Source organism: Peromyscus eremicus, chromosome 14 (assembly GCF_949786415.1).
Source record: "Peromyscus eremicus chromosome 14, PerEre_H2_v1, whole genome shotgun sequence".
Lineage (NCBI taxonomy): Eukaryota > Metazoa > Chordata > Mammalia > Rodentia > Cricetidae > Peromyscus > Peromyscus eremicus.
This window is the reverse complement of record NC_081430.1, coordinates 49,570,538-49,584,630: the sequence shown is the minus strand read 5'-3', so window position 1 is coordinate 49,584,630 and position 14,093 is coordinate 49,570,538. Positions and strand designations below refer to the sequence as shown.

The 14,093-nt window shown below is 36.3% G+C and overlaps 1 protein-coding gene and 1 pseudogene across 2 annotated transcripts in view; one reads left to right on the top strand and one right to left on the bottom strand.

Moving 5' to 3' along the window:
* Positions 1-7,324, top strand: part of Tc2n (tandem C2 domains, nuclear) — a 51,378-nt gene extending 44,054 nt beyond the window's left edge. The window contains exons 11-13 of one of the 2 annotated variants that reach the window (XR_009382734.1): positions 1,273-1,472; positions 3,947-4,152; positions 6,513-7,324. Coding sequence is in view for 1 of the 2 variants with exons in the window: in XM_059279012.1 (XP_059134995.1) it covers positions 1,273-1,472; positions 3,947-4,057 (311 nt within the window). In the remaining variant the exon portion in view is untranslated. Of the gene's footprint in view, positions 1-1,272; positions 1,473-3,946; positions 4,444-6,512 lie in introns of those variants that run through there. The other variant, XM_059279012.1, reaches the window with a different exon arrangement.
* On the bottom strand, positions 6,501-6,824 carry LOC131923826 (elongin-C-like; annotated as a pseudogene).
* Positions 7,325-14,093: the final 6,769 nt, after the last annotated feature.

Sequence of the window (14,093 nt, the reverse complement as noted above, 5' to 3'; positions counted from 1 at the left end):
CTCAAATCTCTAGAGACTAAGTAGTTCAATATTAAGAGCCAGCACACAGTAGTCCAGAGGGTGCCTGGACCGGTCTACTCTGGTGACTGGCCTAGCAAATAACCTAGCTGTCATCACAGAGCCTTTGTCCAGTGACTGATGGAAGCAGATACAGAGATCCACAGCCAGGCACCAGGCTGAGCTCCAGGAATCCAATTGATGAGAGAGAGGAGAGATACTGCAGGCGAGGGATATCGAGATCATGATGGGAGGATGTACAGAGATGACCGGCCACACTAGTGGAAGCCCATGAACTGTGGACTGGTGGCTGTGGAACCCCCATGGGACTGGACTAGGCCCTCTGAATATGGAAGATGGTTATTTGGCATGAACTGTTTGGGGGGCATCCAGGCACGGGGATTGGGATCTGTCCCTGGTCTGTGGGCAGGCTTCTGGAATCCGGTGCCTATGTTGTAACACCTTGCACAGCCTTGGTGCAGTGGGAAGGGGCTTGGACCTGCCTAGGCTCAGTGTGCTGGGCTCTGCTGACTCCCCATGGGAGACCTTGATTTGGGCGATGTGGGGATGCGGGGTGGCTTGGGAAAGAGGGCTGGGGGGTGGGTGTGATATTATTTAGATAGCCAGTTCTGCTGTCTGGATTAATTAAAATTTCTGAGTAATTTGTATAGGACTATATAACAATTGCCTTGCTTATCAATCATAATACGATCTGTGGATAGTATGTGGAGTGAGTAGAAAATTTCTTAATAAAGAAAAAAAAAAGAGCCAGCACAGTTGGTTTTAGAGGATCTTTACTGTTTTTTCCCTCTAAAGTTCATAATTGTTATGTTTGGTTATAGTTTATACAAACTTTTTATCATTGTTGGAAGTGCTAGATCTCAGATTTACTTAAGGATATTTACTTGTTTTATTCTAGTATGCATATATTCTAGCATCACAAGCAAAGAAATTTACCTGTAAAATTGAGAAATTAGTACCTCTAGCTGTCCAGAGAATTGACACCTTTTTTGATGTAATTCATTTCAATGTGTTTTCCTTTGCTGATGATTGTTATTTTGATTGATGTCATTCAGACTAGAGGAATATTAAGTTTATTTGAGGCCGCAGTAGTTATTTGTAAACTGTGGTAAACTTTCTGTGTGTTCTTTTGTCAAACAATAACCCAGAAGACATTTAAAGTTGATTATTTATATTTTTATAACCTATATAGATAAAAATCTTTATGTAGTATTTCACATAAAAGTTTATAAACTATAGTTTCTTGTTTCCTAGGTTTTTTTGTGAAGGTGGGGATGTTTAGCTCAGGAGAGCTGATTTATAAAAAGAAGACACGCTTATTGAAGGCATCCAGTGGAAGAGTAAAATGGGGAGAAACTATGATTTTTCCACTTACGCAGACTGAAAAAGAAATTCTTTTCCTCATTAAACTTTATAGTCGAAGTTCTGTAAGAAGAAAACATTTTGTAGGCCAGGTTAGTATGTGTTACCCTGAATTTCTTCATGGTATATTGCTGTGTGTTACTATGTAGTTAACTAGCAAAGGAAAGAAGATAAAATTAATAATGAATACAGGAAGATTCTTCAAACTTCTGAATTATAATTCAGTGTTGCCTCAGAATCAAATTTTGTCAGATGTTTTGCTTTAATAAGATAGATAACATTTCTAAGCAGCCAGGCTTCTTTTTTAAGCCTTTTGAACTTTCAACTTTAAAATATAAAATCAGTAAAAGAGAGAACCCTAAATATGTGTAGGTGGAGTTTTTCATCAGGACCTCAATCAGCTCTGTTCTGCCAGCTGCTTCCCAAATAACCACTCAGAGACTATTTATTAATTATAAATGCTTAGCTGATAGCTTAGGTTTGTTTTTTTTATCTAGCTCTTATAACTTAAATTAACCAATTTATATTAATCTATATGCTGCCGTGTGGCTCATGGCTTGTTCCCTCATCTTGTATACATCCTACTCCCTCTTCATCCAACTGATGACTCCTCTGACTCTGCCCTTCTCAGTGTCCTTAGTCTGATTTTCTGATCTGACTTTATCCTCTCCAGCTATTGGCCAGTCAGCTTGTTTATTAAACCAATCACAGTGTAATTTACTCAGTGTACAGAGGATTATCCACAGTAAATATATAAATCAAACTTTAAACTTTGGGTATCACATTTATTTTATTTTGTTTCATCTTTAATTTTGTATTTAAATGAGCCTTTTATGTATTTTATTAACTTAATTGTGATAGATTTGAATTTCTAGAAAATATAAAATTTTAACAATGTTTGTGGTATTATTTAGATAGCCAGTTCTGTCTGGATTAATTAAAATTTCTGAGTAATTTGTATAGGACTATATAACAATTGCCTTGCTTATCAATCATAAAATTTTTTTTTACATCTTTTTTATTCTGATTTGTGGCAGCTGTAGTTATCTTTTTATCTTAATTACAACTGTTTGTGTCACATTTAAATCTTGAAGTCTTTAACTGATGTTAAAGTTTTCACTTGACAAAAAGCTGCTAGTAACAGTCTATATGAGATCTTCAGATTGTGTATAGGAATTTTCAAAAACTGGTATCACCTCTCATTTCATATAATTAGACTGCTAATTTAAAATGTTGCAGTTTTCTGTATTCTTATTTGGAAAGGAGTTTGAGTTAAAGAATTAATGTAAATTTAATTTGAGAGATGATTTATAGGATAATAAATCTGGAAAGCTTCTTTGGTGGCCTCAGATGTCAGTCACCATGAGGGAATCATATGTGGGTTCAAGTGCTCCCACTTTATCAATCCAGAAACTCTAATGTTGTCTGTGTTATGTATTGGGGTCTGTGTAAGATGTTGTTTGAAGGAAAGTTTTTTTTAGACCAAGGTAAGAAAAAGAATTGAAAACCACTGACTTACTCAAATCTCTTAGAAGAATTAGAAACTGAATCTCAAGTAAGTTAAATCCAAGGTTATACCATTTGTTAGTGTTACAGCCAAGACTAGGATTCAGTTTTTTTAATTGTCTGTTTACCTTGTCTCCATGTTATATACTCATTTTGATATCTTGTATTTTCACAATGCTACAATTTCCCCAGGATCATTCACATGTATTATCTATAGTTATATAAAAATAGATATAATGAAATTATTATGGATTAAGAATGACTATTAGATTTCAATTAAGATTATAGTTTCATGTAATATAAAAGTGTGCTTAAGTGCACATTCCTAAGTTAAAATCCTTGTTTGCCTCAATTTAGAAATCATGGCAAAAGGGCTAGAGAGATGGCTCAGAGGTTAAGAGCACTGACTGTTCTTCCAGAGGCCCTGAGTTCAATTCCCAGCAACCACATGGAGGCTCACAACCATCTGTAATGAGATCTGGTGCCCTCTTCTGGCCTGCAGTCATACATGCTGTATACATAATAAATAAATAAATCTTTAAAAAAAAAAGAAATCATGGCAAAAATGTTTTTGAATAATAAGGATTAATTTTATTTGAGCTCCTAGATTGATTGAACAAGAAAGAATACTCACAAGTGATGTTTTAAATAATATTTTATTTTTACATTTTTATTTTTTTTGGTTTTTCGAGACAGGGTTTCTCTGTGTAGCTTTGCGCCTTTTCTGGGACTCACTTGGTAGTCCAGGCTGGCCTCGAACTCACAGAGATCCGCCTGGCTCTGTCTCCCGAGTGCTGGGATTAAAGGTGTGCGCCACCACCACCCGGCTCATTTTTAATTCTTAAATTGAATTGGATCACATAATCCAGAATGATTCAACAGGTTAAATATTTTAACATTTAAGGGTCAAATCACCAAGCAACTTTTGAAAAAATTGGAATGATATTTATTTAAAAATATAATATCCAAACTTGTCCATATCTTTTAACAATAAAAGTAATTCCTTAAACTCAGCTACTAATATTATGTCAAGTTGAATGATTGTTCTGTTCCTTTACAGCTCTGGATAAGTGAAGACAGTAATAATGTTGAAGCAGTGAACCAATGGAAAGAGACAATTACAAATCCAGAAAAGGTTGTTATCAAGTGGCACAAGTTAAATCCATCTTGAAGACTTCAGACATTAATTTAGTGAAGAAACAACTTGATAGTCTTTTAGAAGAAACATAATTTCAGTTTTCTAAAGATTGTAATGCATTCTATCAGGTATACAAAATGAATGAAATGTTTTAAAATGGTGCCAAAACAGATGATAAAATAAAATGTAGTTTATTAAGCCAACTAAATAGATTTTAGAATCTATGAAAATATCAATCCTAGATAGGTTTTTCTGTATTGGTTTTGCTTTTGTTTGGTTTTGTTTTTGTGCTTTGTAAACTTTAATTTTAAATACTGAAAACTTACTTTTCAAGTAAACAAATCTAAGCCTTTTGAGGCTCTAAAGTAAACATAGAATGTGCAGAAAAAATAAGAAACAACTGAGCAATCAACTGCTAGCAATTCTTCAGCATTTCACAGGGCACATTTAGCAGACCAGCATCTTCTTAGTAGCAAGGATTGCAGAACTATCCACATGGCCGTAATCCTTTCATCATCTTGTGCTATTGGACTTCAATACCTAGCACACCAATCCCTGTTTGTACTATTATGCATTTACAAGAATTTACCACTTTTCCAGTGCTAGGAATGATTGATTAGGTCTTGATTATACTGTTCATATCTTCATATGTATTTTTTTTCAGAGCAAAAATGAATAGAACCATTTCTACTGATTTTTTTTTTGTATTTGAGGAAAGTTGGTTCCTCATGCTTACAATTTCTTATCTATAAGTCATTTCATGACCATCTTATAAGCTGCTTATCTCCAGGAGAATTAGAGAATTATTAACATTTTTCAAAGAATAAATAAGGCTTGGAGCTACTAGGATGGCTCAGTGGATAAAGGAGCTTGTCACCACACTTGAGTTCCATTCTTAGAACTCAGCATTAATGGAAGAAGAGAACTGATTCCTTTAATTTGTTCTCTGAAATCCACATATATATCATGGCACACACATGTACACACACACACACACACACACACACACGCTAAACATGTCTTTAAAAGAATAAATAAAGTTTATTTGAAAGCCAAAATATATACATTTTGCTGTCTTCATCATTCTTAACCTTTATTTTCTTTGGAGTTAAAATAACATATTTTATATTCAGGCCAACTTAATTTAATGATCTTAAATAGTAAATTCAGTATTTTGATCATTAGTTCTTTGTTTTAGTTTTTTATGTAAGTTACTTGTTCTGCAATCTACAATATTAAAGTATTTTCCCATTTTTAATAGCCATACTTAGTAACAATGTATAGAATGTAATATTTTTCTACTGCAGGTTTTTTCAGATATGTATTAGAATTTAGCGTATGGAGATTATTTCTGCTTGGATGGCTATAAGAGTTATGGCTTAACAATCTTTAGGAAGGTGTAAGCAACAGTTTCTAATCTTACAAATACTGATTTTATTTTTGCCAAGAAGTAAATAATGAGATCTATATTCCCGATCATCCTCTCTCTCTCCCTCTCTAACTGCCTGCCTCCTTGTCTCTCTCTTTCTCTCTTTCTTTTTCCCACACATTTTAGTCTAGAGGATACTTTGTTATAATGTAGGAATAACCTTTTTATTTCAGTTCTTCTTTATAGTCTAGATATTTAATTAGAACCTAAATTGAGCTGTTATCTAGGTGTCTTCTCAAGATATATATATATATATATATATATATAGATAGATAGATAGATAGATAGATAGATAGATAGATAGATAGATAGATAGGTGAAGATTTCTAATGTTTTCATCAGTCTTCCTTAAGCATTTTTCAGCTGACGATGTACTGAATGTAAGCATGTATGTTTATTGTGTCCTTGAAATTTTTATGTGAAAATGTAGATGCAAGAACTCTTTTATTAATAGACATTCTTGGTGAGAAAAACAATTAGGAGCCAATAATAAAAACTGAAATACTATTCAGAAATCATTTTCTTTTGTATTTGTTTAGGTTTTTCTTGACCTTTACTTGTTGTAACAACAACAACAACAAAGGAACCAAAATAATGCTGGGAAGCAAATGGAAACCAAGGAAACTTCATAACAGGGGGATATTAGTCATTTATCAATAATATCATTTATAAAATACGTTGATAAACTCTCAGATAACACAAAAAGTTACAGCCCATGTCTGAATATAGCATCACTATTTGGCATTCATTTACTTTTGCATGATGCTATTCTCTTTACAATGGTTCTTTTCTTTCTTTTTTCTTCTTCTTTTAATGAATTGCATACTTGTTTACTTCCCAGCTTGTTCAAATTTCCTTAATTTCTTGGTATAACAAACACATTTTAATTCAAATATAAACTTTGATTTCTATGTAGAACAAAAGTAATCGGTTCTGCAATTAACTTGCTCAGTTGCATACAAACAACATGCTATATATGAAAAAACTTGCTGACTGAATTACAGGTATTATATACTAAACAGTCTAACAGTTTATTATGATTTCTATTTAACAATCTAGGAAGTTTGAAGCCATCAGCAGTTCCAGTGGCAATTTCAGGTGCAGTTGGGAATTCAGGAATCTCGATGGAGCTGTTAGTGTAGCAGACCTTGTAGGTAAAATATATGCATCTTTCAATAGCACATGTGAAGGACTTTCTCTAAAATTGACCTCATTGGTTTCATTCTCAGCAAACTGACCTGGTCCACTCAACATGGCCTTTATTTTTTGTGATATTAGTGCATGTTCTATTTTTACGATGAATTTATTACCACCCGAAGGTATTAATTTGATATACATGGCATTAAGGCCTTCACAGCCACAGTAGGTTTTCTCCTCCATCCATTATGTTATTATAAAATGTTATTATATTATTATAAAATATTACTTTGATCCCATAGGAACTTTGTTAGTTTCCCATACACATTCTGAGGCACTGGAAGGAATAGCTTCTGCCAGATTACAGCTGCTTTCTGCAACAGGAGGGAGATTAGTCAACAATGTCTTTATAAAATCTTAGATATCAAAGAAAGTTACAGCTTATGTCAAAACATTATTTGGCATTCATTTAGTTTTGCATAATTTTTAAAGCAGGAATCATAAAAATGACTCAAGTGTATTAATGTCAACTCTTCCCAGACTGTTGAGAAGAAACCATTGGGATTTCTGAACATATGTAATTGTGGTCTAAAAGTAAACTAACCTGAAGTTTTCTTTGAATATATTTTTGCAAATTTCTTTGATACTAATAAACTCATCAGCCAGTTAGAAATCATTTTCCAGCAAAAATTTTCATTGTTTATATGTTCAAATATTTGCACATGTATGAAAGATTTCAGAAACTTGGAATAAATTAAAACTTCTTATCATGGTAATAATGGATATTTCAGATGCCTCGTTTTTCTTTTTATTTATTTATCTATCATTTATTTATTTAATTAAAATTTTTTTCTTTCCTTTTACATGCCAATCCCTGTTCCCTCTCCCTCCCCTTCTCCCGCTCCCTCCCACCTCCCCATATCTCACCTCCATCACCTCCTCATAGAGAGTAAGGCCTCCCTTTGGTAGTCAACACAGGCTGGCACACCAAGTTGGGGCTGAACCTAGTCTCTCCCCCTGTATCAAGGCTGAGTAAGGCATCACACCATAGGGAATGGGCTCTAAAAAGTCAGTTCGTGTACCCTCGATAAGTCCTGATCCCATTGCCAGGGGACCTACAAACACATCAACATGCAACAGTCACCCACATTCAGAGGGCCTAGTTAGGTTCCCTTTAGGCTCCCCAGCTGTCAGTCCAGAGTCCATGAGCTCCCACTATCTTAGGTCAGCCATCTCTGTGGTTTTTCCCATCATGATCCTGATCCCCCTTGCTCCTATAATTCTTCCTCCCTCTCTTCAACTGAACTCCAGGATTTTGCAAATACCTCTTTTTTGAATGTCTGGAAATATACTTAGTGTTTCTCCAGGGTATATCAAAGAAAATGCGAATAAAATGTCCATGTCTGTGATGGCTATGATGATGCTTTTCTAATTTTCTCTTCTTCAGAATATGTCTTCTTTAGAACCTGTCTTATTCAAAACAAATTTCAAATGCTTCCAGTTTTAGATAAAACACTGAATTAAGAGAATTTTGAACTATGAATTATCCTGTCTATTTAAAATATATGTTTATGATTTTAAAGCTATTAAAATAATTATTATGGTTCTCCAAAACTAGATTTTATTTTATTATAGATGAAGGTGAATGCTGTCTAGTTTTAGTGATTTCCTAGTAAATTTTTTTCTTGGCCATCGTTTTTAATATTGTCATTATTAAAAAATTTGATCTTTAAAACAAATGGTAATAGTATTTCTATTAAATCAATAGGACTTTGGTAAAGGCAGTAGATAACCTGGAACAAAGTTTCTTCATGCTTCCTTAGATGATAAAGAGATAACTAATCCATGCTACACCAAATAAGGTATTCTTTTAAATGGTATTGATAATAATTCAGTATTGCTTTTAATATTCTCATGTCATGGGATTTTAAGATCATCATTCTTTAGTTTTTGAAGCTGGAAGATGATTTTTTTTTAAATCTACTTCTTATGATATAATGATTTTTTTTCAGCAAAAGTAAGTTTAATTGATTGTAGTGCTAAGTTGGCCTTCAGTTTAATTTCTTGGTCTTTCAACTGCCTTTATTATATAATGTATGAAGTTTTGATCATGAAGTGACAAAAATTGTAAATGAGTCACCATATATACTTAGATATAATAAGCCATCATTGTTTATACTGAGATTTTATATTTTATACATTTTATTTGTGAAATAAAACCATAGAAATCAGAGTTAGAATAAAAGGATTAGAGGTATTAATAAAATGCTCTGGAGGGTCTAATAAAGGAAGAATTAAATGCAAATGAAGGAAATAGGAAAGGCTTGGTTGATCCCTTGCCTGATACATACATATGCAATCAATGTGGTAGCACTAGTCATCATTACTGACTTGCCCATGTGAAAAATCTTGATTTCTTTTGTCAGCTGACTCACTGAAAAGCAATTATACTTCTACTTGTTTCAATCTTTAACATACCTCCCCTTTTATTACGTAGTATGTCTTATTTCCAGATTGTGAAGAAAACATGATTGGATTCCTTCAACTACCTACTTCCATATCTACAAGTTTATTTTTGCCTCTATCCATTCTTTCTACCTCATGTTGGAATGCTAGACATTATAAATTCTGAATCCATTCCTCTTAGCCCTTTCTAGGCTCACATTCTATTTATTAGACCCAGGTTTCCCTATTTGTTGTGGCTCTCCTACTGGATTCCATGAACTATATAGGCATAATTTTATAGTTTAGGTTTCAGTATGGACAAAGGAATCTATAAAAATTGCAGAGGAAGGAATATCCAAATTCTTATGTTGAAAATCCAACTCCTATAAGATGGGTGGTATGGGAAGTGGTCCTTTGGAAGGTGCTTAGGTATTTAGAATGGCCCTCATGGATGGGATTAGTATTCTTTTAAAAGAGAGCCACAAGTGATTGATCTCTTGCCCTTCCTGCCATGGGACATTATGTAAGAATATGGCTGAGGCAGAATGCCTTTACCAGAAACCAATTTGGCAGTACCTTGGTATCAGGCTTCTTAGCCTCCAAAACTGTTTGTAAGCTACATGGTTGTTATAGAACACAGTCCTCCAACCAGAACAGCCACAGTCTTCCTCAGATCAGCTATGTCTACTTTTTTTTTTTTTTTGGTTTTTCAAGACAGGGTTTCTCTGTGTAGCTTTGCGCCTTTCCTGGGACTCACTTGGTAGCCCAGGCTGGCCTCGAACTCACAGAGATCCGCCTGGCTCTGCCTCCCGAGTGCTGGGATTAAAGGCGTGCACCACCACCGCCCGGCTTATGTCTACTTTTGAGTGAGCATCATGTTTGGATCTATTGACTGTTGACATTTCTTGAGGGGAGGGGTGTATGTGATGGGTCATTGGGCCTCTCATCTGAGATTCCAGGTCCTCCTGTCAGCCATTTTTACAACTCTGAGCTAATAGCATGGAGTGGCAGTAGAAGTGCTAAGTATATAGGCTGGAGAAGGTTAACTGGGGCTCCATCCTTGTGGTTATGGGGAAATTATATGTGCTAGATGAAAACTTTCCAGTCCAGCAGCCTTGAGGCCACCTGTATACCTATAAGCAACCTTGAGCATGCTCTGTAAGTGAGCCCAGTAAATCCATTGGTTCCCTGGGTTGAACTTTGATGGACTTTGGTTTGTTGTTGGGAACATATAAGATACACACACACACACACACACACACACACACACACACACACACACACCTATCCCTAGGGATGGAATTCTACCAACACCATTTATTTTGTTATATCAGCTCAATAGACTAGGAGAAACATTTCATAAAACAGCAAAGAACGCAGTATGCTTCTCAAAAGTGTGTTCTCTCAGGTTCCCAAAATCCCCTAAGGCATGCTTTATGAGTCTTTATGAGTGACTCTATACGTAGGAAGAATCTTCGCTCATATTGGAGTTCTTTTATCCATTCTCACAAGAATTTCTATTCTTTCCTCATTTTCCTCCCACCTGATTCTTTTTTCAAAAGAAATTTTCTATTCATTTTACATACCAACCACAGATCCCTTCCCCTCCCTCCTTCCACACCCAGCCTTCCCCCTCATCCCCATCCCCATTCACACCTCCTCCAAGGCAAGGCCTCCTGTGGGGAGTCAGCAAAGCCTGATATGCTCAGTTGAGGCAGGTCCAAGCCCCTCCACCCCTGCACCAAGGCTGTGCAAATTGTCCTACCATCGGCAGCAGGTTCCAAAAAGCCTGTTCATGTCCTAGGGATGGATCCTGATCCCACTCCCAGGGGTCCCCTTAAGCAGATCAAGCTACATAACTGCCTCGCCTATGCAGAGGGTCTAGACTAGTCCCATGGAGGCTCCACAGCTATTGGTCCACAGTTCATGAGTTCCCACTAGTTTGGTTTGGTTATCTCTGTACATTTCCCCATCATGATCTTGATGCTCCTTGCTCATAGAATCCCTCTTCTCTCACTTGAACTGGACTCCTGGAGCTCGGCCTGGTGCTTGGCTGTGGATTTCTGCATCTACTACCATCAGTTACTAGAAGGCTCTATGATGACAGTTAGGGTATTCACCAATCTGATTACTCAGTCTCAAGTGGATACTAGATGTAAAGCAAAAGATAACCAGACTACAACCCAAAGCTCCAGAGAGGCTAGCTAAGGAGAACCCCAAGGGTGATGCATGGATTGCCCTGGGAAGGGGAAATGGATGAGATCTCCATGAGTAGTCTGGGGGTGAGGGAGACAATGGAGGATAGGGAATGGGGATGAGAACATAAGGGAACAGGATGGTCGAGCTGGAACAGGGAAGGAGTGGGAGAGCAATGAAAGAGATACCATGATAGAGGGAGACACCATGGGGATAGGGAGGAACTGGGTGTAGGGAAGTTCCCAGAAATCCACAAGGATGACCCCACCTTAGACTATTAGCTATAGCAGAGAGGGTGCCTGAACTAGCTCACCTGATTATTTCTAAACACTCACCTTGTTTGCTTACCGGACAAGTATGTTAATACCAGTAGAAAACAATTTTAACAAATACTTGAGTCATTTATTTGTCAATTCTGATAATTTATGTGTAATTAATTATTTAACAAGAGGTTAGTTTCTCAGCATGACAGCTGTTAGGTCATTTATGTTTCACATCTTTCTGTGGTCTATTTCCCTTAATTTTTTTTTTTTTTTAAGATCTCCAACCATGTTGTTAAGTTCTGCCTTGCCTGGTTTCTTCTTCGCAGAAAACTTCAAGCTGCTCTGTCCTCAGCCTGTTTTTAAGCAATGGCAGTGCTGTCGCCTCACTATTCTGCTGGTATTTGTTTGTTTGTTTGCTTGCTTGCTTTTTGAGACAGGGTTTCATTTCACTATGTAGCCCTGACTGGCTTTGAATTCTCTATGTAGACAAGGCTGGACTTCACAGAGATCCCACTGTCTTGCCTCCTGAGTGCTAGGATTGACATGCACCAACGACCATGCCCATCTTCTGCTGGTCTTACCAAATGCCTTTCAACATTTTTTTCCCTCACTCTCTGTAACCTTTCTGAACAGTAGCTGTCTCCTGCTTTGAAATCATCTCTTCTCTTAGCTTGAATGATGTTGCTGTTATGTTCTGCTTATTTTCTTAGCACCTTTCTAGCCCTTCCTTTTCCTTTCTGTTGACTCACTTTCATGTACCTGACCTTAATTTAGCTATTTCTCAGGGCTCAAACCTAAACTATTTTTTTAAAATTCTACATTGACTCAAGCAACCTCATCCATTTCCATGGATGTTTGCTTATGGGCTGAAAGCTTCCAAATGTATATATTTATTCAAATCTTGTTTTCCATTTCTACTATTAGTTAATATGCACATATTTTTGAACACATTGTAAACTAATTTCCCTTTTTTTTTTCACAAATTTGGTATTCACTTTTTCCCATCTGAGTAAAAGGTTATCATCTGTCTGGTTGGCCATCCAACATAGGGGTCACCTTCTGAACAGAAAAAACATTTATCTATTTTAAACACAACACCAAATATGTGTTTTCCATACCAAGTATAATAATTCTCCAATTCTTTGGGCACCAGTTGGCTGCCATATAATTTAGCACAAGTCTGGCACTACCTTGAATTAATGCAGAGCCTACAGGTTAAGGCCTCAGTTTCATAAGGCTGCTGGCACCCTGTCCCAGCCCCAGCCCCACTTTATATGCTAATCACAGTGGTAAGGTTTCAGGTTAACCATAATAAATGCCTTATTTGGTTTTGTGTTACAACTTGCTATAACTCTTCCTTGTAATTTTTCTTAGGATAGTTCACAGAATCCAGAGAAATATTTTATTTACATAGCAGTATGTTATAAAGGACAAAATTTAGGAGCCATCACAAAAGAGAGATACATAAGGTATAGGCCATGATTATGGACTTTATATGTACTGTACTGGCTGATTTTATGTCAACTTGATACAGTTATCTGAGAGGAGGGACTCCCATTTGAGAAGAAATCTCCATAAGATTGGGCTGTAGGCACTAATTAATTTTCTCAATTAGTGATTGATAGGGGAGGTCCACCCTAGTCTGGTGACCCTGAGTTACATGGGGAGCAAGCCAATAAACAGTATCTCTCTTTGGCTTCAGGATCAGTTCCTGACTTCAGGTTCCTACCCTGTTTGAGTTCCTGCCCTGACTTCCTTCAGTGATGGACTATGGATGTGGAAGCATAAGCCAAATAACCCCTCCCCCACCACACACAACTTGCTTTTGGTCATAGTGTTTCATCATAGCAATAGTAACCCAAACCAAGACATAAACCTTCTTACACCACCTTCTTGGTACTATGTTCACCAGTTAAGGGTATCTCTGAAACTATTTGGTTTATTATACAGGTCTTGATCAATTGCAAGCATTGGCTATAGCTGAATGAACTCAATCTCTAGGCCCTTTTCCTTCCCCAGGAGTTACTAGGTGGTACTGAAAGTTCCAGCCTCCAGATCACATGATTGGTTTCCCAGGAATTCAGTCCCAACTCCATATTTAGGAGATTTTCAAAAGCCAACTCATTAACTTTAGGTCACATTGAGAGGGGTTTGCTGTGACTAAGATGATTTTTTCACCTTAATTGTTTTGAAGCTACATCAAGAGCTAGGCTTTAAAAAAAAGTGCAACAGGATTATTCTGTGAACTTAAGGGCTTTAAGAGTTATGTGGCACTAACTAGGGAAAAATTAAATATGTATTTATTATATCAGTGTTACATATTGGAACCTTTTCCTTTCTCATCTCTGGTATTTATTCTATTTAGAAATATACATTCTTAATAGGTCTTGAATCCACCCATTCTTCATCTCAAGTGTCTTTTCCTTATTCAGTGGCAACATTATCTTCCATTTGGATATTGTAGTTTACCCATAATTGACCTGTTGCCTGCCTTTGTTACCCTCCTGTAAATTATCCCAGCAGCCAGAGGAATGCTTTTTAAATACAAATATAATTGCCATACTTTAGTTTCCATTATTCTTGGTATGAACTCCAAAAT